We start from the raw sequence: 18,206 nt of genomic DNA on the forward strand, positions 1-18,206 counted from the left end.
GTGAAATGAGAGGAAAGCAATCTGATTAACTTCCAGCCTGATAAGCAGAAAAGAGAAAACAAGGGAGCAGGAAAACTACGCTAGCACTAGACTGCCGGTCGCAAGCGCCGGGTACACACGCAGTTAAAACTCAATGGAACGCCCCCGGGACTTCTCCGGGGCGTAAAGCGCAGCGCCCTCTATTGGCCATCGGGACCTCGCCTGGAGGTGCCGTCGGGATTCCGTCCCCCAGCCACTCCCAGGCACTCGAGAGTAAGCGCATTAGCCCGAGAAAGCGTTCTGTGGAACGAAACTTCCTTATCCTATCGTTTCCACACGGAAAGATTTTAATTCACCGGAATCGACTGGCGTTAAAGGGCACAGTGAAAAGGAAGTTGGTATCAACGTGATCTCGCCTAAGGGACCGAGCGGAAGTCCTCAATCGTACGCCACGCGGAGAGCATGCTGGGGGCCGGAAGGAAGAGGAAATTCCAGTAGCCGATCAGGAGTCTGCAAACTCCGGTGGTAGGGGAGTGCGCGGCTGTTTAAAGCCACGAGTTACCGGAGCGCCTGATTCCTGCGCCGAAGTCAGTGGTGGCCGAAAGTCCGGAGTCGCTGTAAAACCTGAGATTGTGAGCCATGGTGGGGAGATCCCGGCGGCGCGGAGCAGCTAAGTGGGCAGCTGTGCGAGCCAAGGCAGGTCCCACGCTCACCGACGAAAATGGAGATGATTTAGGATTGCCACCCTCACCAGGGGACACCAGCTACTACCAAGATCAGGTAGATGACTTTCATGAGGCACGATCCCGGGCCGCCTTAGCTAAGGGCTGGAATGAAGTACAGAGTGGAGACGAGGAGGATGGCGAGGAGGAGGAGGAGGAGGTGCTAGCCCTAGATATGGACGATGAGGACGACGAAGATGGAGGGAGTGCGGGGGAGGAGGAGGAGGAGAATGCCGATGATGATGGTGGGAGCTCCGTGCAAAGTGAAGCTGAGGCCTCTGTGGATCCCAGTTTGTCGTGGGGTCAGAGGAAAAAACTTTACTATGACACGGACTATGGTTCCAAGTCCCGAGGCCGGCAGAGTCAACAGGAGGCAGAGGAGGAGGAAAGAGAGGAGGAGGAGGAGGCACAGATCATTCAGCGGCGCCTAGCCCAAGCGCTGCAAGAGGATGATTTTGGTGTCGCCTGGGTTGAGGCCTTTGCAAAACCAGTGCCTCAGGTAGATGAGGCTGAGACACGGGTCGTGAAGGATTTGGCTAAAGTTTCAGTGAAAGAGAAGCTGAAAATGTTGCGAAAGGAATCACCAGAACTCTTGGAGCTGATAGAAGACCTGAAAGTCAAGTTGACAGAGGTGAAGGATGAGCTGGAGCCATTGTTACAGTTGGTGGAACAAGGGATCATTCCACCCGGAAAAGGAAGCCAATACTTGAGGACCAAGTACAACCTCTACTTGAATTATTGCTCGAACATCAGTTTTTATTTGATCCTGAAAGCTAGGAGAGTCCCAGCACATGGACATCCTGTCATAGAAAGGCTTGTTACCTACCGAAATTTGATCAACAAGCTGTCCGTTGTGGATCAGAAGCTGTCCTCAGAAATTCGTCATCTGTTGACACTTAAGGATGATGCTGTAAAGAAAGAACTGATTCCGAAAGCAAAATCCACCAAGCCCAAACCAAAGTCTGTTTCAAAGACTTCTGCTGCTGCCTGTGCTGTTACAGATCTTTCTGATGATTCTGATTTTGATGAAAAAGCTAAACTGAAGTACTATAAAGAAATAGAAGACAGGCAAAAGCTAAAGAGAAAGAAAGAAGAAAATAGCACTGAAGAACAGGCTCTTGAAGATCCAAATGCAAAGAGAGCTATTACCTATCAAATTGCTAAAAATAGGGGACTTACTCCTAGGAGAAAGAAGATTGATCGCAATCCCAGAGTGAAACACAGGGAGAAGTTCAGAAGAGCCAAAATTAGAAGAAGAGGCCAGGTTCGTGAAGTTCGTAAAGAAGAGCAGCGTTATAGTGGTGAATTATCTGGCATTCGTGCAGGAGTTAAAAAGAGCATTAAGCTTAAATGAAGTTTTTGCTTAGCATAAGGTTTTTGGCAGTTTTGGATCAATAAATTTTTACTTTTAACTAAAGTCATTGTATTAATATATAATACTTTAAATTTTAAAAATTTTTGTCCACAAGGAAATTTGTCTGGGTTATTGGACAATTTATAAGAACTATAGGAGCAATATGAAGGTGCTTGAGAAAAGAGATGATGTTGAAGTTTTCCAATATTCTGTTGAAGTTTTCCAATATTAAGTATTAGCTTAGGGAAATTTCACAGTTCATTGTGGAGTGTTAAACTTAGAACATGTGTAACTTTTCACATAAAGAGAATGCATCTTTGACAGTTATCTTATTTGTAAGGCAGCCTATAAAATAGTTCTGAAGTATTTTATTTACCTAACTATAATTATTGGGCCAGATACTTGTTAATAAATGGGCTTAATGTTAACATGGATTTCATATGTTCTGTGTGGTTTAAAAACATAGGAATGAAACTTTGGTTAAAAGTAGAAAAAGGAAAAGATATGCCTTAATTACATCAATTGTCAATATTTTCTCATAGTTCTTCATGTGGCAAATAAGGTAAAAATCCCATTTCCCCTTCTTTACTGGTGATTTGCAGTGGTTGCTGCTTGTACTTGCACTCCATTTGCTAAAACTTTGATATGATTACTACCAGGTAAGTGGTAACTTTAAGTGGCAACAAAGTTCCATTTTTCTTTTTTTTTTTTTGAGATTGAAGTCTCACTCTGTAGCCCAGGCTGGAGTGCAGTGGCAGGATCTCTCGGCTCACTGCAACCTCCACCTCCCGGGTTCAAGCGATTCTCCTGCCTCAGCCTCCTGAGTAGCTGGGATTACAGGTGCTTGCCACCACGCCCAGCTAATTTTTGTATTGCTAGTTGAGACAGGGTTTCACCATTTTGGCCAGGCTGGTCTCGACCTCGTGACCTCAAGTGATCTGCCCGCTTTGGCCTCCCAAAGTGCTGGGATTACAAGTGTGAGCCACCACGCCCAGCTCAATGTTCCATTTTTCTTTTTTTTTTTTAATTATACTTTAAGTTTTAGGGTACATGTGCCCAACGTGCAGGTCAGCTACATATATATACATGTGCCATGTTGGTGTGCTGCACCCCGTAACTCGTCATTTAACATTAGCCATTTTTCTTTGCTGCTACACTGGTCTTTAAGTAGGGGGAAGATGTTGAGGTGGTAAATGTAAAAATAGGATGTTGCCAGGGAAGAAAATGAGAGGACTAGTGAAGGAAACCACAAAAAAAAGTCCTAATTTCCTAATTGTGTCACTGTTTATTCAGTAAACACTGTGCTAGCTGCTAGAGATGCAGAGATGACGCTTGGTTAATATTTATGGAACACTTGCCATGTGCTAGTTGTACATCACCTCATTTAATCTTTACAATAACTTTGCAAGGTGATACTGTGCTCCACAGATGAGGATGCTGAAATTTTGGAAGGCTGACTTTCTAAAGGACATCTGCTTGAAATCTGAACCCAAACCAACTTGAGCATTCATTCTCTTAACTTCTGGCTTACAGCTGCTTCCTCAGAGTAGCACACAGGACAAATTATTTTGTTTCCTTATAAATAAAAGAGGTAGGTTGGAAATAGAAATAACAGTGCTTACTAAGGTAACTTTCTGAGCACTTTGTGCTTATTTCCTTATTTCTCATAACCTTATGTGGTAAATTCTGTTATCCATATTTTGAAAATAAGGAAACTGGCAAAGAGAAGTAACTTTCTCAGGGTCACACAGCTATTAAGTGGCAGAGCCAGGATTTCAACCCAGCCTTTATGGCTTCAGAACCCAATTCTATACTTCCTTTTTTTTATATATAATAGAAAAAATGCAGGTTTTGGAGTTAACAGGATGATTTTCAGTTAATCTCTGAGTTTCATTTTCTTCATCTGTATGAGTCTCTATTATTATACCTACCTCAGAGAAGCCATAAGTCAGTGGTTAAGAACAGACTGTAGTTAGACTGCCGGGTTGGATCTTTTGCAGGGGGTTTGTTTGTTTTTTGTTTTTTTGTTTTTTTTTTTTGAGACAGAGTCTCAGTCTGTCGCCCAGGCTTGAGTGCAGTGGTGTGATCTCAGCTCACTGCAACCTCAACCTCCCAGGTTCAAGCAATTCTGCCTCAGCCTGCGGAGTAGCTGAGACTACAGTCCCAGTCAAACTCCTGGCCTCAAGCGAACCACCCGCTCCTGGCCATTTTTTGGTGTTTTTTTTTGTTTGTTTGTTTGTTTGTTTGTTTGTTTGTTTTTGAGATGGAGCCTTTCTCTGTCACCCAGGCTAGAGTGCAGTGGCACAATCTAGGCTCACTGCAACCTCTGCCTCCCGTGTTCAAGAGAACCTCCTGCCTCAGCCTCCCGAGTAGCTGGGATTACAGGTGTACACCATCACACCCAGGTAATTTTTGTATTTTTAGTAGAGATGGGGTTTCACTATGTTGGCCAGACTGGTCTTGAACTCCTGACCTCAGGTGATCCACCCACCTCAGCCTCCCAAAGTGCTGGGATTACAGGCGAGAGCCACCACCCCCAGCTGAGTCTTTCAAAATTTGTATGTATATTTAACAAACATTTAAAGAGCACTGAGATGTGCTGGGTACTGTCATTTGTACATGAATAAGTTGTTAACCAATGTGATAATCTTTTTTTGTAAAAACTCACTTTGTGAAGACTGGAGAGCTTCATGGGTAAGAGTTCCAATAAAGTACATTACTGGTAGCAGGCATCAGTACAAAGCATCAACAACCTGTTAGTTTTATGGCAGTATATTAAACTATAGGCAGCTATGAAAAATACAAAATATTAAAAATTAAAGTAGAAGAAAACATCAAATTAGTGATCCACTAAATAGCTAGTGATGCATTTACTCTGCCACTAATCAGCTGACTGGCTTTGGGCCAATTTCTCTAAGCCAGTTTCTTACCTATATTCTTATCTATGAAGAAGTTAAATAAGATCAACATGCCACTTTAATTTTTGTGTAGAAATAAATTTTATTCGCTTCTCAGACCTCTAAGAACTACCTAATGGTCAAAGTTTTTGGCAAACTGGAAAATTACTTTTTGTGACCTAAAAGATAAAATCTAGCTTAGATAACTTGAATAATTAATTTGATTCACGTATCTTACACAAAATATTTGATATATCTGAGGAATGGCTGGAGTTGCTATGAAATAAAATAATTTTAAGTTAACGTGTTAAATTATACAAGTTAACATTACCAGAATAATTCAAGAAAAGTGGAACTTAGTATGCTTTACATCTTGGAGATCACAATGATGAACAGGTACTGAACAGGAACACTGAATTATAGATGTTACCAAAAAAAATCGTGTTTCTAACTAGAATTTAAAATCACACTGGGCCAGGCGCGGTGGCTGATGCCTGTAATCCCAGCACTTTGGGAGGCTGAGGCAGGCAGATCACAAGGTCAGGAGTTCAAGACCAGCGTGGCCAACATGGTGAAACCCCATCTCTGCTAAAAATACAAAAATTAGCCAGGCGTGATGGCCCACGCCTGTAGTCCCAGCTACTCAGGAGACTGAGGCAGGAGAATCGCTTGAACCCGGGAGGCAGAGGTTGTGGTGAGATGAGATCGCACCACTGCACTCCAGCCTGGGCAACAGAACAAGACTGTCTCAAAACAACAACAAAAATCACACTGAAACAAAAAGCTGCTTCAGCTAATCAGATTGTATTTTTTATTCTTAAAAACAAAAGTGTAATTTGCCTTCCAAAGTTTAAAAAACAGAAACAGGCAGAGTACGGTGACTCATGCCTGTAATTCCAGCACGGCAGGAGGTTCAGGCAGGCAGATCACTTGAGGTCAGGAGTTCGAGACCAGCCTGGTCAACATGGCAAAACCCCATCTCTACTGAAAAAAAAAAATCAGCTGGGAATGGTGGTGCACTCCTGTAGTCCCAGCTACTCAGGAGGCTGAAGCAGGAGAATCACTTGAAACTGGGAGGGAGAGGTTGCAGTGAGCACTCAAGCCTGGGCAAGAGTAAGCCTACGTCTCAAAAATAGAAAAAAACAGTATAGAACCTTTATACCCCCCCATCAACTAATATTAGTCTATTTTTTTATTTTGTTTAAGATATATTTTCTCATAGCGGAGTTTTTAATTGGTAGTTACTTTAGCTATGTATTCCAGATGATATATTTTGATTCTTTCAGCTATTCTTAAAAATAAAACCAGTGATTTTACATTTGCTACAAAGTGAAGTTTTAAATGATAGCAAGTATCAAGAATCAACATTTGTTAAACTACAAAACAAAAAGACCTGGAGGAAACTAGTAAAATGTTCTGCTTTAAGAAAGCCAATAGGGCCGGGCGTGGTGGCTCACATCTGTAATCCAGCACTTTGGGAGGCTGAGGCGGGCGGATCACCTGAGGTCGGGAGTTCAAGACCAGCCTGACCAATATGGAGAAACCCCCATCTCTACTAAAAATACAAAATTAGCCGAGCGTAGTGGTGCATGCCTGTAATCTTGGCTACTCAGGAGGCTGAGGCAGGAGAATCGCTTGAGCCCGGGAGGCAGAGGTTGCGGTGAGCCGAGATTGCTCCATTGCACTCCAGCCTGGGCAACAAGAGTGAAACGCTGTCTCAAAAAAAAAATAAAAATAAAAGGCAATAAAGGGAAGTGATTGGGAAGAGTTTGGCCTCCAGAGCCAGATTGAGTTCAAAGTCGTGTTTCACCCACTTACCATGTGTCTTTGGTCTACTTAACCTCTCTGTACTGCAATTTCCTCACATTGAATAATATATAATAGTTAATAGTTTAAATGGTTAATCATGTAACATCAATTTAGAAGAACACTTGACAGGTAGTAAGTGCTTCATGTTCGTTACTATTTTTTTTAATCCAGTTTTAAAAAACTGGCTGGGCGCGGTGGCTCATGCCTGTAATCCAGGCACTTTGGGAGGCCAAGGTGGGTGGATTACCTGAGGTCGGGAGTTTGAGACCAGTCTGACCAACATGGAGAAACCCCGTCTTTACTAAAAATACAAAATTAGCCGGGCATGGTGGCGCATGCCTGTAATCCCAGCTACTCCAGAGGCTGAGGCAGGAGAATTGCTTGAACCCGGGAGGTAGAGATTGCGGTGAGCCGAGATTGCACCATTGCACTCCAGCCTGGGCAACGAGAGCAAAACTCCATCTCAAAAAAAAAAAAAAAAAAAAAAAAAACTAATTTAGCCAGGTGTGGTAGCTCACACCTATAATCCCAGCACTTTGAGAGGCTCAGATAGGAGAACTGCTTGAACCCAGGTGTTCAAGACCAACCTGGGCAACATAAAACATTAAAAAAATTAGCTGGGCATGGTACCACACGTGCCTGTAGTAACAGCTTCTTGGGAGGCGGAGGTGGGAGGACTGCCTGTGCCTGAGGAGGTAGAGGCTGCAGTGAGGCATGATGGCCCCACTACACCAGCATGGGCTGCAGAGTGAGACCCGGTCTTAAAAAGCGAATTTACTCCACTTGAATGAGTTAATTTCTCTTAGTTTCTACCATAATGGTTCTTTTGTTTGTTTGTTTTTGTTTTTGAGACGGAGTCTTGCTCTGTGGCCCAGGCTGGAGTTCAGCGGCGCAGTCTCGGCTCACTGCAACCTCCGCCTCATGGGTTCAAGTGATTCTCCTGCCTCAGCCTCCTGAGTGGCTGGGACTACAGGCGCCTGCCACCACGCCCAGCTGATTTTTGTATTTTTAGTAGGAACAGGGTTTCACCGTGTTAGCCAGGATGGTCTCGATCTCGTGACGTTGTGATCTGCCTGCCTCGGCCTCCCAAAGTGCTGGGATTACAGGCGTGAGCCACCGTGCCCGGCCAACCATAATGGTTCTTAAACCAGAATGTCCAAGGATCAGTTGGTAAGTTTAAAGTACAGATTCCTGCGCCCTACCTGCACAGATTCTGATTCAACTCTCCTGGTGTTGGGTCCAGTCATCTCTGTTTTAACAGGCATGCAACATGATTCTGATCCAAATGGTCTACAGAATATGTTTTGAGAAACACTGCTCTGGGTTTCTCTCAGCTAATAACATTAGGCATATGAATGAAGTTAATTACAAGAGTGAAATATGATGTGGCATTACCATGGGACTACTTCTTGAGAATCTTGAAAACAGTAGGCCTCCCCTCACCCCACCCCAGAACCATAGCACAGTCCTAATCACATTTTGCATATGACAGTGGGTTCCTGGACTCCCTGAAGCCAGGAGTCCATAGACCTCAGTTACAAAACTTTATGCTAGCCTGGGTGTGGTGGCTCACGCCTGTAATCCCAGCACTTTGGGAGGCCGAGGAGGGCAGATCACGAAATCAGGAGATCAAGACCATCCTGGCCAACATGGTGAAACCCCGCCTCCACTAAAAATACAGAAATTAGCTGGGCATGGTGGTACACTCCTGTAATCCCAGCTACTCAGGAGGTTGAGGCAGGAGAATCACTTGAACCCGGGAGGCGGAGGTTGCAGTGAGCCGAGATCGTGCCACTGCACTCCAGCCTGGCGACAGAGTGAGACTCCGTCTGAAAAAATAAGAAAACTTTATGCTAGAAGGGCTGTACCTTTTACCCTTGTGCATTGTTTTATATGGCCTGTTTTAATATATATAATAGACAATTTTGCCATGGTGGGGTGAGGATTATTCAAATTAAGTAGATGGCAGAATTTAATTAGCACCTAAAATTTTTTCACATTTATTAAATGACCTCTTTTAGACATACTTACATTTTTATTCACACCACACTTGAACATACATAAAAAGGGAAATATAAATATAAGCTAAATAAATTATTCCTTAAGCTTCTTATTCAGTCCAGTTTTTTTGAATTGCTTTTATTCAGATACCTGATGGTCACAGATAGAAAAAAAGAATTTTGATGTGATCTTAAGAGGAAAGGGTCTTAAAAATAAGTGAGGCTGGGCGTAGTAGCTCACGCCTGTAAACTCAGAATTTTAGGAGGCCAAGGTGGGCAAATCACTTGAGCACAGGAGTTCGAGACCAGCTTGGGCAACAGGGCGAAACTCCATCTCTACTAAAAATACAAAAATTAGCTGGGCATGGTGGTGTGCGCCTGTGGTCCCAGCTAGTGGTGAGGCTGAGGTGGGAGGATCACTTGAGCCTGGGAGGTCAAGGTTGCAGTGAGCCATGATTGTGCCACTACCTGGGTGACAGTGAGGCCATGTCTCAAAAAAATAAAAAATAAGTGAGAGGGACTGATAACTACTTAGGAATAGTACAAGGAACACATAGTACAAAAAATAAATCTTTTATGCATTGTAAAAAGAAGAAAAAATGATGCTAACTTTGGGAAGAGGCATAAATTCATTACAATTAAAACAATTAACTGCTTAAATAGGATACTATGAGACCTCAAAAATGGCATGTACCTTTCTACATGGGGAGAGCAGAGAAAGTATCACAGCTTTGTTTGAGTAGAGTTTGGGAGAGGAAGAATAGGTACCGCAATATGAGTAATGCCAAACATGTTAAAGCTTAGTCAAAGGCAACAAGGGGTAAGACAAGATAGGAGGATAATATTGGAAAGATAGGAAGGGGTTAGATCATGAAAGACCTTACTAGGTAGTTAATGCACTTAGATTGTATCCCACACATAAAGAAGTGAACCCAGGTTTTTAAGAAATGATGTGGCATAATTAGGTGAACGTTCAGAAAAGTAAATTACTCATTCTAGCTGCTGTAGAGCAGGGCAACTGGAATAGATTAAAACCAGAGGCAGTGAAACCAATGAGGAGTCCTTTGCAATAATAACTGGCAAGAAAAGATGAAGCTTTAAAGCAGACGACAGGCCGGGCACAGTGACTCACGCCTGTAATCCCAGCACTTTCGGAGGCCATGGCAGGTGGATCATTTGAGGTCAGGAGTTCAAGACCAGCCTGACCAGTATGATGAAACCCCGTCTCCATTAAAAATACAAAAATTAGCCGGACATGGTGGTGCACGCCTGTAATCCCAGCTACTCTGGAGGCTGAGGCAGGAGAATTGCTTGAACCCAGAAGGCGGAGGTTGCAGTGAGCCAAGATCACACTACTGCACTCCAGCCTGGGCAACAAGAGCAAAGCTCTGTCTCAAAAAAAAAAAAAAAAAAGAAGAAGAAGGAGAAGAAGAACCTGAAAGAGAGAGCATGAGAGTTACTGGATACGTTCATAGAAATCTTCAGCAACATTATTATTATCATTATTATTATTTTGAGATGAAGTCTCTCTCTGTCACCCAGGCTGGAGTGCAGTGGCGCGATCTTGGCTCACTGCAATCTTCGCCTCCCGGGTTCAAGTGATTCTCCTGCCTCAGCCTCCCGAGTATCTGGAACTACAGGCACGCACCACCATGTGCGGCTAATTTTTTTTTTTTTGTATTTTTAGTAGAGACAGGGTTTCACCATGTTGGCCAGGCTCGTCTCAAACTCCTGACCTTGTGAACTGCCCACCTCGGCCTCCCAAAGTGCTGGGATTACAGGCCTGAGTCACCGCGCCCGGCCAGCAACATTATTAAGATAAACACTAGCTGGGCCTGCTGGCTCACACCTGTAATCTCAGCTACACCGTAGGCTGAATTGTCTCTGGAGTCTCTTTAGACCTGTGAAGCAATGTATTGTCAGTGATATAGAACTCGGAGAAGTCTTCTTTCTTCAATTCTCTGATTCATAATACTAGAAATAATTGACCTTTAAGTATGATATTATTATAAACTAAATATTTCCATTTATGTCCAAGGACATTATTTTAATTAGAAATCTGATAGTAAGGATCATCTCAACTCTTGGCAAAGGAAATTGTATGTAGTAGGAACTTGAGTAGGGTTTCCATCAATGATTAGGTTATTTGAATATTGTTCTTGAATATTGTTTTTGAATATCTGGACTAACTCTGGAGGCTGAGGTGGGAGGATTGCTTGAAGCCAGGAGTTCAACTGCAGCCTGGGCAACATAGTGAAACCCTCCATCTCTAAAATAATAATAATAAACACTCAAAAAAGACACAAATATGATCAGCTCCTCTTGAACCCTATTTCTCCACAGTATATATAAGGAACACAAGTTTGCTGTTAGGTCTTCATAAAAAATGTATAATTATGAAACTATGAATTAAAATAGCCCCTCAATGTGTTTTATTTTCTATTTAAAAGCAATGCAGCCATTACAGACTACTTACAAATACAGAAAAGTAGAAAAATGGAAAAATGTATCCATATGTCTGCACCCAAAGAAAACTATCGATTGACCTAAATATATTACTTTTATTTTTTTCTTCATCCCACTCAAGGTAGATAAATATATTGTTTTTACTTCTTAAAAGTATCTATAATATATATAGAGAGGAGATATAAATTGACTAGGTATATATATATGTATATATATATGTGAGTGTGTGTGTATATATATTTTTGTATGTCTGTGTGTGTGTGTGTGTGTGTATATACATATATATACACACATATATATATATACACATACATATATATATATATTTTTTTTTAGACGGAGTCTTGCTCTGTCGCCCAGGCTGGAGTACAGTGGCACGATCTCAGCTCCCTGCAACCTCCACCTCCCAGGTTCAAGCGATTCTCCTGCCTCAGCCTCCTGAGTAGCTGGGATTACAGGCACCCGCCACCATGACAGGCTAATTTTTTTGTATTTTTAGTAAAGATGAGGTTTTGCCATGTAGCCAGGCTGGTCTCGAACTTCTGACCTCAGGTGATCCACCCACCTCAGCCTCCCAAAGTGCTGGGATTACAGGTGTGAGCCACTGCACCTGGCCTTAAATATATATTTTTAAATTTTTCATTATTTTATCCGCACACTATAATGTTGTAACTAGGTGTTTTTATAATGAATGTTTTGAAAAAATAAGTCATTAAGTTACAGTCATCAAAATCTAGTAATTCTGAACAATGGACTCAGAGCTTTCACAATAAGGCATTATATTAATTAGTATCAATACATTTCTATATTAAAATAAGTTTAACACAAAGGCTTAAATTGAGTACACTTTTCAACTATGATGTTTCCCAAGTGCCATACAATGTAAAATAAACAGCTCAAGAAAACCATTATTTTAAAATCATAATAAATCTATATACTATACTGAAAAAGAGTATCAACACTTCTCAAGTGGTATCTTCCCTTTTTTTCTTTTTTTGCCTTTTTTTTTTGAGACAGATTCTCGCTCTGTCGCCCAGGCTGGAGCGCAGTGGCACGATTTCGGCTCACTGCAACCTCCACCTCCTGGGTTCAAGCAATTCTCCTGCCTCAACCTCCCGAGTAGCTGGGACTACAGGTACGTGCCAACACACCCGGCTAATTTTTGTATTTTTAGTAGAGATGGAGGTTTCACCATGTTAGCCAGGCCTCATGGTGAAACCTCCATGGTTTTGAACCAGGAGTTTTGAACTCCTGGCCTCAAGTGATCTGCCCGTCTTAGCCTCCCAAAATGCTGGGATTATAGGCATGAGCCACCACGCCCGGCTAAGACAAGTACATAACTAGTCTTAACACAATGGAGAAAATGTTAGAAATCCCTAACATAGGAAGAGTTGAGAGATTATTAGATGTTCATTGAAAGAAGTATATCAGAGAAGACAGCCCAGAGAAGACACAATCTTAGCTGGGCCTCAGCCTCCCACAGTGCTGGGATTACAGACATGAGCCACGGCACCCGGCCTCAAGTGGTATCTTCTCTGCTTCACAGCTCTTGTGGGGTTTTTTGTTTGGTATTTTTTGTAGAGCTGGCATTTTGCCATTTGCCATGTTGGCCAGGCTAGTCTTGAACTCCTGGCCTTAAGTGATCTGCCTGCCTCGGCCTCCCAAAGTGCTGGGATTATAGGCGTGAGCCACCACACCTGGTCTGATTCGCAGCTCTTAAGAAGCTTATACTGTACTAAAAATATATTCTTGTCCGTAACATTGATCTTTAAAAAGTTTTAAAATATATTTTTAAGTATCTATCTGTAAGATCACCAAAGGATTTTTTGTTTGTTTGTTTTTTTGAGACAGAGTCTCGCACTGTCACCCGAGCTGGAGTGTAGTGGCGCGATCTCGGCTCACTGCAACCTCTGCCTCCCCAGGTTCAAGCGATTCTGCTGCCTCAGTCTTACAGGCGTGAGCCACCGCGCCCAGCCCACCAAAGGATTTTTTAAAAACCAAACATGGATAACTAAAAATAAAATGCAGATAAAGTTGAAAAGCACCTCCTGCTTTATTTCACAAGAAAATTAATAGAGCTCAATTCTTAATTATAGTGCTTGGATGTTGTCACTTTAAAACAGTATAGGGAGATGCTCTGTGCATTCTCAAGAAGGAGCAACATGTTTAGGCTTGTTTTTATAATCTTGGCTTCCTTAAATGTGTATAGCAACTGAATCAGCCCTTTATGTCACTAAAGCTAATGCAGAACTGTGATTGTATTATTGATTCAAAAGCTAAAAGCATTAAGAAACTAGGAACTTGGAGTACCATCCACCTTTAAAGAAAAAGTTCATAAATAGCCTTGTCTATAAATTGTAAGAACTCATATTTCAGTTGATTTTTCTGTATTAATTTTACTGCCATTTAATTAATTACATAAAACATAAATAGAACTCTTTTTAAAAATAAAGGCACAGTGATCTCTTCAGCAGCACATATACTAAAATTGGAATGATACAGAGATTAGCATGGTTCCCGTACAAGGATGATACACAAATTTGTGAAGTGTTCTATATTTTTACAAAAAACTTTTTAAAAATAGAGGCACAAAAATCCAATACACTGAATGATTTCACAGCATGTCAATGTTTCTATACCTGTAGGTATCTTGACTAACAAGAAGGGAGAAAGCTGGCAATTCAGACTAGATAACATTTCATATTTTAACTTGGTGACTCCCTTGGTTGATTATTGGCCTTTCTCAAGAATCATCTGTGAGGACTCTGCTCTCATTTCTTCTACCTACAGTGGTTAAGTGTAGATTATTGTCAAATTCTTTACCAAAACATTGCAAAACATCTCTGTGAAGGAACCTGATGAGAATATAATGATATTTTGGAATTTCTGCATGTAAAAAAAAAGATAAAGGATCCAGTTAAGGATGAGTGTTAAAACCATATAATACATCTCAATCAGTTTTTCTTTTTTTTTAAATTATATTTTAAGTTCTGGGATACATGTGCAGAACGTGCAGGTTTGTTACATGGGTATACATGTGCCATGGTGGTTTGCTGCACTCATTAACCCATCAGCTACATTGGGTATTTCTTCTAATGCTTCCCCTCCCCTTACCCCCACTCCCCCACAGGCCCCGGTGTGTGATGTTCCCCTCCCTGTGTCCATGTGTTCTCATTGTTCAACTCCCACTTAAGAGTGAGAACATGCGGTGTTTGCTTTTCTGTTCCTGTTAGTTTGCTGAGAATGATGGCTTCCAGCTTCATCCATGTCCCTGCAAAGGACGTAAACTCACTCTTTTTTATGGCTGCATAATTCCATGGTGTATATGTGCCACATTTTCTTTATCCAGTCTATCATTGATGGGCATTTGGGTTGGTTCCAAGTCTTTGCTATTGTAAATAGTGCTGCAATAAACATACGTGTGCATGTATCTTTATAGTAGAATGATTTATAGTCCTTTGGGTATATACCCAGTTAATGAGATTGCTGGGTCAAATGCTTTCGGTTTTTCTTATGAAGGTATCCTGCAGTTAGCAATTCCTAAAAGACAAATCATGTCTTCCTATTGAGATTCTCACCAGCACCAAGAGTTAAGGCCCAAACCACCTTCAAAATGCTAAGGATATAATGAAAAGGCTTTTTTTCCCCAACTCAGTATGTTTTTATTATTGTAAGTTAAATGTTATTTTGCCAAAATGATAAAATATCCCTAATAATAATAATTTTTAAATATGGAACACTTCACAAATTCGCAGGTCATTTTCGTGCAGGGAAATGTTAATCTTTTCTGTATCGTTCCAATTTTAGTTTATGTGCTGCTGAAGTGAGTACTACTACTAATAATTATTTATTTATATATTTATTTGAGACGAAGTTTTGCTCTTATTGCCCAGGCTAAAGTGCAGTGGTGCAATCTCGGCTCACTGCAACCTCTGCCTTCTGGTTTCAAGCGATTCTCCTGCCTCAGTCTCCCAAGTAGCTGGGATTACAGGCACTCGCCACCACGCCCAGCTAATTTTTTTGTATTTTAAGTAGAGACGGGGTTTCCCCTTGTTGGTCAGGCTGGTCTCGAACTGCTGACCTCGTGATCCACCCGCTTCAGCCTCCCAAAGTGCTGGGATTACAGGCGTGAGCCACCGCACCCGGCCGTAATAATTATTATTTACCCCAATGCTAAGTTGTATTTTAAAAGCTTTATTTCTATTTCTTATTTAGCCCTCACAGTATCTGTGAATAACATAATCATTTTACAGAGCTGGACAAATAACTTACTCAAATAGGTAGTAGGACTGGGATCAACAGGTCAGGGAAATGCCAGAAACCGAAAAGCTAAGAAATTTTCTAAGACTGTTTGAAGCTATCCTGTAAACATTTCCTTTTTGAATGCTTCTTGTTAAAAGACTCAGTGAAAAGTAGTATTTTAAGTCTCATGGTAATTGCGAGTAGTAATTTCAAGAGTGATTTACAGAGAATAACAACAGTAATAAAAATGTTTACTTTTCCTTTCAAAGAAGTACAACTTCCTCTACACAGGGAAGGGCTGAACAGAGAAGAGGAAAAAGCAGGTGGGCAAAATGTTACACAACAGTGATTTTTAATTATGAGTCAACATGGCTTCTACGCCAGCATTAAACACAAGGCTAATCAGCTAGGAATCCAGGATAAAGAACCATGAGAGTAACTGGAAATTGTCTTTATTGCCGAAAGAAATGTTTACTTAAGGGAATTACTGGATCAGTAATCATTGATTCGAATTCTCAAAGCAACGGTGGCTAATTACTAGCGAGACACGGGCACTGTGAAAGAGAAAACTGTCGACCTGTAATTGACATTTGTCGTATAAATTCTAAGCTGTTTGATTTAAAATGCACTCATGCGCACCCGCGGCACTAGAAACCCAGGGAGTTAAAGTCAAAGCAAATACAGGATTTCAGTACAGCGCACAAGACGGGAACAAAAGAGGTGGTGGAAGGAAGACACCCACCTTTGGTTTCTCATATAAAGAGCTCAATACTCAAAACAGTGAATCAACGGTTGAAGTTCCAGTGTGTGAAAGGCAAATGGTACAGTTTAATGCCCGGGGGCAGGGAGGTGCTTTTTTAAAATTAGCTTTCGCCTCTTCTTCAACCCAGATCTTTGTGCCTTCGTGCTATCGATAAAGTTGGCGGTTACACGACCAAACGCCGCCAGGTATTTCGCCAGGTCTTCCACCTTTCAAGCACTAGACACACCTGACCGCCTTAGAGGGCCCAGCGGGGGAGGGTAAGGAAGAGGCCCAGGGCCCGAGGGTCGGGAGGGAGTCAGCCCAGCCGGAGGGAAGCGGAAGGTGGGGAGTGGGAAGAGGAGGACGCTGCCCGCTAGGGGAGCCGAGTCACAGGCTGGGGGCCGGGGCGGGAGGGGCTGGAGGAGGCGGCCGGTAGCGAGGCCGCCCCGTCGGGCGGGGCGGTCCCTCCAGCTGGCTTGGACCCTGGCGGGGCGGGCTGTGGGCCGAGCGGCGGAGCCCAGGCGCCAGCCCGTGGCCGAGAAGAAAGGTGGCGGTGGCGGCGCAGCGCACGGGACGGGGCGGCGGCTCCTCGCCCTGACCCTCTGCTCCCCCGCCCAGGCCCGGGCGCGAATCGGAGGCTGCGGCGAAGGAAAGAGTGAGCATGGCTGAGACCCCGCCGCCGCCCACCGCTGGTGCGGAAAGTTGCAGTGAGGAGCCGGCGAGGGGCGGGGAGTGGCGGCCGGAGGAGCCGCGCCGCGCTCCCGCCGGGGGCACGGACCGAGAGGGCGAGGCGGGGCCGCCGCCGGCCTCCCCCGCCGGGCAGTCGGAGCCCGACTCGCCGGTGGCCGCCCCCTTCTTCCTGCTGTACCCCGGCGATGGAGGCGCCGGCTTCGGAGTGCGCCCGCCGCCGCAGCAGCAGCGTTCCTGGAGGACCCCGCCGTCCCCCGGCTCCCCGCTGCCCTTCCTGCTGCTGAGCTACCCGAGCGGCGGCGGCGGCGGCAGCGGCAGCGGCAAGCACCGTGAGTGGCGGAGGGGCATGGGGACGCCTGCGGGGAAGGGGGCATTCGGCTGGGGAGGGCCGGCCCGGCCCCCGCGGAGCTCCGCCTCCCGCGGGGTGACCCGAGCCGGGCGGCCGGGAGGCGGGGGCTCTAGGGGCTGCCCTCGGGAAGCTGTTGTCCCGAGGCGCCCGGTGAGGAGGCAGCGGGACGACCGCGGTTCGGGCGCCGGATTCTACCTCCGCGTCTCCCCAGGCCGCGACTCCTGCCTGGCCTGGTCTCTCTCCCGTCTTGGGCTGGGCGCTGGTCTTCGCCGGCCTCCCACGTGCTTGGGCGGGGGCGAGAAGCGGCCCGCCTGCCCCCCTCCACCCGGGGCGCCCCGGCCCTGTCCTGGGTCCCGGGCTGGGAACCTTCCCCGAAGGAGTCTAAGAGGGGGCGGCGCCCGGAGACCCCGTGGCCCCTCTGACCCGCCTTTTTCGGGCTCCCGGCGCCGCGGCAGCTGAGTAGGTGTGGCTGCTGCGCCGCCGCAGCCAGTGCGGCCTTAGTAATACTAGTAACTAATTTTTTACGAGCGTTCCTTCCATGCCGGTAAATATGACAGATCCGTCCCCCGGAGTGGAAAGAGAAATCGGAGCGGTGCATGAGAAGACAAGAAGGGAATGTGTGGCTTTGGAAGGGTACCCCCCAGGGTTATATCGGTTGTCGGGAAGAGGCCTCCACTTTTAAAGCCACTGGCACACGCGAGCGCTCTGAATGCAGCTGACCCACACTCCGTGCTGTATTTTTTATTAGTGAACTGTTTACTGTACTGGCAAATGAGTAGGGCCCTAGAGTCGTCAATGAATGTAAGGACTCTTAGAGGAGTGTTAAATCTGATTTTCAAATACAAGCTCTTACAGTGTGAAAATGTGGCTGACGATACAAGGCATGCTGTAAGTGCCAAATACTTTGCTGTATGAGTTCTGAAAAAGGAGACAGAAACTTGCCTGAAGCGATGAGG

General features: G+C 44.3%; 2 protein-coding genes and 2 non-coding genes across 12 annotated transcripts in view; 3 read left to right on the forward strand and 1 right to left on the reverse strand.

Moving 5' to 3' along the window:
* On the forward strand, positions 1 to 2,573 carry UTP3 (UTP3 small subunit processome component). Its single transcript, XM_004038785.5, has one exon. The coding sequence runs from the start codon at positions 619 to 621 to the stop codon at positions 2,053 to 2,055; it is 1,437 nt and encodes a 478-aa protein (XP_004038833.1). The 5' UTR covers positions 1 to 618; the 3' UTR covers positions 2,056 to 2,573.
* Positions 2,574 to 13,685: 11,112 nt separating this feature from the next.
* Positions 13,686 to 13,789, forward strand: LOC115934402 (U6 spliceosomal RNA). The gene has a single exon (XR_004070211.1). It is a non-coding gene; the product is annotated as a U6 spliceosomal RNA (small nuclear RNA).
* A 1,163-nt stretch (positions 13,790 to 14,952) lies between these two features.
* LOC115934416 (U6 spliceosomal RNA) lies at positions 14,953 to 15,058 on the reverse strand. The gene has a single exon (XR_004070221.1). It is a non-coding gene; the product is annotated as a U6 spliceosomal RNA (small nuclear RNA).
* A 1,621-nt stretch (positions 15,059 to 16,679) lies between these two features.
* RUFY3 (RUN and FYVE domain containing 3) overlaps positions 16,680 to 18,206 on the forward strand; it is a 102,550-nt gene continuing 101,023 nt past the window's right edge. For all 9 annotated transcript variants that reach the window (XR_008678962.2, XR_010133390.1, XM_055384473.2 and 6 more), the window contains exon 1: positions 16,680 to 17,230. Coding sequence is in view for 7 of the 9 variants with exons in the window: in XM_055384473.2 (XP_055240448.1) it covers positions 16,873 to 17,230 (358 nt within the window). In the remaining 2 variants the exon portion in view is untranslated. The remainder of the gene's footprint in view (positions 17,231 to 18,206) is intronic.

The sequence above is a fragment of the Gorilla gorilla genome, chromosome 3, assembly GCF_029281585.2.
Source record: "Gorilla gorilla gorilla isolate KB3781 chromosome 3, NHGRI_mGorGor1-v2.1_pri, whole genome shotgun sequence".
In the NCBI taxonomy this organism is placed as follows: Eukaryota; Metazoa; Chordata; class Mammalia; order Primates; family Hominidae; genus Gorilla; species Gorilla gorilla.